Source organism: Pteropus alecto, unplaced genomic scaffold (assembly GCF_000325575.1).
Source record: "Pteropus alecto unplaced genomic scaffold, ASM32557v1 scaffold88, whole genome shotgun sequence".
Classification (NCBI taxonomy): Eukaryota; Metazoa; Chordata; class Mammalia; order Chiroptera; family Pteropodidae; genus Pteropus; species Pteropus alecto.
In genome coordinates, this window is record NW_006494611.1 from 15,101,989 (window position 1) to 15,107,927 (window position 5,939).

A 5,939-nucleotide genomic window follows, 5' to 3' on the forward strand; every position below is an offset into this window, starting at 1 on the left:
CTTTTCTAGGAGTGGGGGCACCGAGAGGCGATGGTTCCTCGCAAGGTCCTCCTTTCTTCCGCTCGTCAGGAGCTAGACCCACCTGGAGACCGCCATGGCCCGGCGCCGGCGGTTCGAGGTTCCCCGCGAGCTAGGGCCCGCGACGCTGAGGCGCTAGTTTCCAGAGAGCACACCGGCGCAGGCCCAGGCCGCGAAGCAGAGGGGAGCGGCCGGTGAAGTGCAGGGCGTCGCGGCACGGGCCCTCGGGCATCTGCCCCGCCGCTTACCCGAGCCTGTCCCCGTCGCGGTCGGGGAGGATGGGGGTCTGAGACAGCGGCGGAGATGGCAGTCCTCCGACCCGCACGACTTCAAACCCGGTGCCCCCAACCCCGCTCTTTGCTGACGCAGGCGTCGGCACGCCGGACTGAGCGTCAGCGCGCCGGAAGTGACGTGAGCTCGCCCCGAGGGGTTCCGTTCCTCCAGTGAGAGCGAGGAGTACAAGCTGCGTTGATTTGGTGGCTTTCCCCCCAACATAAAAAGTTTCTTTTTACTGATCTGGAGAGGGTCCTAAGTTTTAAAACGAGGCGAGAAGGAGAAATAAGGAGTCCCTTATTTTCTAGAAAAAGGAAAAAAGGCAATTTAGCCAAGATTCCAGAAATTCTAATACTTGGTTTCTAATTCCTTGCGGTTCCATCCTCATCCCACCAGACTGCTTCTAGAGAAAGCATATAGGAAGGACCTTAGGATGCTCAGTCCAGGTGGCAATGCCAGTGGGAATATTGAAATTAAGAAAGATCTGCAGTGGCACTTAGGGCAAGGCTCAAAGTTTTGCCATATTTGCCAGAAATTTTGCGTAGGTATCGGAAAGAAGGTCTTCTGGCAATCATTTTGCCAAGTTTGATTTCTTAATTGTTTATGTTGTTGGTACCATCATTTTCTCAGCCAGATGTGAAAACTCCCAGCCTATTCAATCGCTTAATTCCTTAGACTTTTAAACGTTATTCTGTCATCTAGTGCAGGCCCTTAACACCTTCAACTTGACTTTTATGATAGTAGTCAAAGTAATATCTTTCCACATTCTTCAGTCGACCGCGTCTTATAAGCCATCAACAGATTAATCCTCAAAAACCACTGCTTTTATCATGTCACTCCTCTGCTTCTAAACCTTGTACATTGGCTTCTCATTACCTGAAGAGGCTATGTCTCAACCTATGAGTCTGTTTTTCATCTGTAAAACGAGGCTAATGAGAAGCACTATAGAGGGTTATAGAAATAAAATGAGATCATGTATTTAGAAGAGCTTACAAGAGCTTCATAAACCATAAAGTAGAATATAAATGTTAGGGGAAAGAAATGAACATAAGTACCTACTCTGTGGTAGGCATTTATCATTCATTTTATCACGTAATTTGTATGCTAGCCCTATAAAGTAAGTTTTAATCTTCAATTTATAGGTAAGGAAACTAAGCCCAAGATCCAAGCTAGTAATACTACTTACTGTTCATTCATACATCAAATATTTGGCACGTGTTCTGTGCCAAACACTCTCTTAGGCACTGTTTATATTAAACAAAATATGATTAAACTGATGTTCAAATATCTTCACAATTTAGTCTCCTTTACCCTCAATTTATCTTGCATCACTGAAACTAACTAGCAGGTACTATTTACTGATGGGATACTGCACTCATTTATTCAGCCAAAGTTAAGTATCTACCATGTGCTAAACTCTGTACTAGAGATTGGAGCTTCAAAAGAAACCAAAACAGACTAGATGCCCACTCTGGTTGAACTTATATTCTAATGGAAGAAAGAAAGAAACAGATAAACAAGAAAACATCATGTTTACATGCTATGTAAAACAGAATCATAAGATAGAAACTCTAGATTGAGCAATTAGAGAAAAAAGAGTTGCTTATGCTGAGGCCTGAATGACAAAAGGGAGCCAGCTGTGTGAAGACCTGAGGAGCCTTCTAGGTAGAAACAGGTACTATAAAAAGCATAAGAGAAGTCTGCTGTGGTGGGAGACCAAGCTAGGAGAGAGAGAAAGGGGGCATTATAAGGAATTTGGATTTTACTCTAGATGCAGTAGAAAGTCATAGGAGTATTTTATGCATGTGAGTAAAATGATCTGATATACATTTTAAATCTTTACTATCTAAGAGGTAATTAGATATATAGTTCAAAATAACATTTAGAAGAGAGATAAGGGCTGATATGATAAGTTTGAAAAGAATAATGTAATAGTTAAATATACTGATGTCAAGCTGAATTGTTTTAAAATCTTTTCTCATCACACTTAACAACTGTTTGTCCGGGGGAGTGTATAACCTTCCTAAGCTTCAGTTCTTTCATCTGGGAAATGGAGATAATAATAGTACTGAATAGAGTTGTGGAGAGGATTAACTGAGATGATAAATATATAGCATTTAACCAAGTGATTGTCACAGTAAACACTAAAAATATTATAAACTACAATAATTATTCTTTTTGTTAACTATGCAACCTTGAGCAAGTGACTTCACTTATATGTTTCAATTTCTTGGGGATAATAATACAACTGGTCCACAACCCTTACCTGAAACCCCTGCCAGATGGTCTCCTGAATTTAGAATTCTTCCAATTTTGAAAAGTTATCTAAAACATACACCTTGTTTATGTCACACCCCAACAGCTTCTAGGGCAGCACCCTGTAATTAAGTACATTTATAGTTCTACAGCAAAATGTATGACTAGCCATGCTAAGAGGAACAAATAAAGACTGTAAATAGCTATGTGGCAGTTCAGGACAGGTTTTGCTGCCAAATTAATTTTTTTAAACTATGGTTTTCAAACCTTTTTCAATTTCAAAACTGTAAATAGTGAATCATGAACCTGTAGTTTGTAAAATTATAAGGATTAAATGAGCTGATATGTGAAACCCTTAAAAAATACTAAATGCTAAATATTAGCGATTCTTTTTTAATCACTAGAAAGATGGCTTCAAAAGTTAATGGCAAAAGAAAGAACTATTGAACAAAGAATATTGGATAATTGATTCTCTATGTGTACAGAAAAATCAAATTCCTACTTTATACCATATCCCTAAATAAATATCAGATGAATTAAAGAGCTAACAATAAAAAATACAGAACTCTAGAAATATTAGGAAACTATACTGAAGAGTATTTTGACATTGGGGATTGGCATGAAATATTCAAATTGATGAAAAGCAAGGACCTACAACCAAGATTACTCTACCCAGCAAAGCTATCATTTAGAATTAAAGGACAAGAAAAAGCTAACAGAATTCAACAACACCAAACCAGCATTAAAATAAATATTAGAAAGACTCCTTTAAGGAAAAAAAGATAAAAATTATGAATAGTAAAATGTCAATAACCACATATTTATCAACAATTACTTCAAATGTAAAAGGATTAAATGCTCCATCAAAAGATATGGTGGCTGAGTGGATAAGAAAACAAGACCCTTATACATGCTGCTTACAATAGATTCGCTTCTGATCATAAGACACACATAGACTGAAAGTAAAAGGATAGTCAAAGATATTTCATGAAAACAAAAACAAACGAACAAAAAATCTGGGGTAGCAATACTTATACCAGACAAAACAAACTTTAAAACAAAGGCTATAACAAGAGACAAAGAAGAAGCCAGTAATTCTATTTCTGGGTATTTACTTCAAAGGGACATGTGCATCTATTTGTTCATTGCAGCATTACTTACAATAGCCAAGATATGGAGGCAACCTGGGTGTCCATCAATGGATGAGTGGATAAAGAAGAGGTGGTACATATATAAAATGGAATATTACTCAGCAGTTAAAAAAAAATGAAATCTTGCCATCTACAACAACACAGCTGGAACTAGAGGGTATTGTGCTGAGTGAAGTAAGTCAGTCAGAGAAAGATAAATACCATATGATTTCACTTACATGTGGAATCTAAAGAACAAAATAAAACAAAACAGAAACAAACTCATAGATGCAGAGACCATTTTGAGGGTTGTCAGACAGGAGGGGCATTGGAGGGAGTGAGTGAAGAGAAGAAGGGATTAAGAACTACAAATTGATAGTTACAAAATAGTCATAATGACATAAAGTGTAGCATAAAGAATATAGTCAATAATATTGTAATAACTATGTATAGTATCAGATGAGTACTAGACTTATTGGGGTAATCATTTTGAAAGTTATATAAATGTCAAATCACTATTTGTACACCTGAAACTAATATAATATTGTATGCGAACTGTAATTGAAAAATAAAAAATTTATTTTAAAAAGGTATAAATTATCCAGTTAATTTAGACTTTCATATCAAAGTTATTAGATTTACAGTTATATTGTTGCTTCATGCTAAACACGAAATAAATTTTAGATGGATTAACAGAAATTTTAAAGATAAAAACTTAATATAGAAAATATATATTAAAGTTCATATATAAAACCTCAAATGAGATCTAATATGGATGTGAATTATGCCTTTCTGTAGTCAAGTGGGAGTGGAGCAATGACGAAAGGAGGGGGAAAAGGAAAACCAGCCTATTACCCCAACAATAGGTCCATTCCCAGGCCTCTGGTTGAGATAAACATGCAGGAAAGCATACACATGCAGGTTGAGGATCTTAAAATTGAATCTTATTTTTTTTCCTTCTTTAATTCCCCCCACACACACACTTTCACCCCGACCCCCACACACACTTTCACCCCTGACCTATGGATGTTGTCATTTCCCCTTAAGAACTGGATCTCTGAATGCAGAGCCATCTCACCCCCAAGCGCTCGCAGCATGCAACCGGGACCTGGTGCACCCGAGGCATGGTTGTAGGTATGGTCCGTAGCTCCACCTGGGGCACGAACCCAGGACCTTCTGCGTGTAAAGCAGACGTGCTAACCACTAAACTATGGAGACACCCCAAAACTGAATTTTAAAAAGTCTATTTAGGCCTATACACTTCTCTAAAAGGTTTTGGGTATCCTCATGGGTACTTATACTGCAGTTTAAAGACCACTGCTCTAGAGAAACATTCTTGTCCACAAGATCTCTATAAGGGTGTTCATTGCAGCATTGTTTGTCATCTCGAAAAACCTAAAAATGACTGAAAGGTCCATCAGTGGAATGATGGATAAATTAAATATAATATAGCCACATAATGGGATGCCAATAGTGGTAAAGTAAATTAACTAGATCTACATATGCTAATACGGACAAAGCTCAAAGTCATAAGTTGAGTAAAAAAAACAAGATAAAGAATATTATTTACAATAGCATACAATTTCTATAAATTCTAAAAACTATACTTACAAAGCAATACTATTTGTATTTTTTAAATTATGGGTTCAACATATAGAAAAATATTATGGTTTTGAGATTAATACACTTTATGCATGTGGCAGTAATTCATTCATTTTTTTATTACTGATGAATAAACAGATTGTATGACAACTGTTTATTCATTCACCTGTTGATGTATAATTTGGTTGTTTCCATTTTGGAGCTATTATGATGAATAAAGTCCTATAAATATTTTTGTACCTATCTTTTCACATTCCTATGCTTTCATTTACTTTGGGTAAATACCTAGGAGTAGAATGACTGGATCATAGAGTAGGTGTGTATTTAAGTTTGTAAGAAAATGTCAGTTTTCTAAAGTGATTGTACCATTTTATATTCCTACCAGCAATGTATGAGAGTTCAAGCAATCAACTTTTTTGCCTTGAGCGCTGAATTAGCTACAAAAGAAGTTGAAAAATTATCCTTGTCTAAAAAGCTTACAATATAATTTGTGAAATTAGGCTAATCCACATTAAACAAAGAAAATTTGAATATTAAACTGTTCAAAGCTTATTTTACATGCAGAAAGAATTATGTAATCTTTAAAAACCAAGAGGCAGAGGGTCCTCTGCCCCTACCCAATTCACCATAGAAGTTCATTGGGTCAGCTACCCTTCCCTA

General features: G+C 37.0%; 1 protein-coding gene across 1 annotated transcript in view; it reads right to left on the bottom strand.

Moving 5' to 3' along the window:
• Positions 1-403, bottom strand: part of BTAF1 (B-TFIID TATA-box binding protein associated factor 1) — an 88,209-nt gene extending 87,806 nt beyond the window's left edge. The window contains 1 exon segment of the mRNA XM_006925950.3: positions 83-403. Coding sequence (XP_006926012.1) covers positions 83-96 — 14 coding nt within the window. The 5' untranslated portion in view covers positions 97-403.
• Between the last annotated feature and the right edge of the window lie 5,536 nt (positions 404-5,939).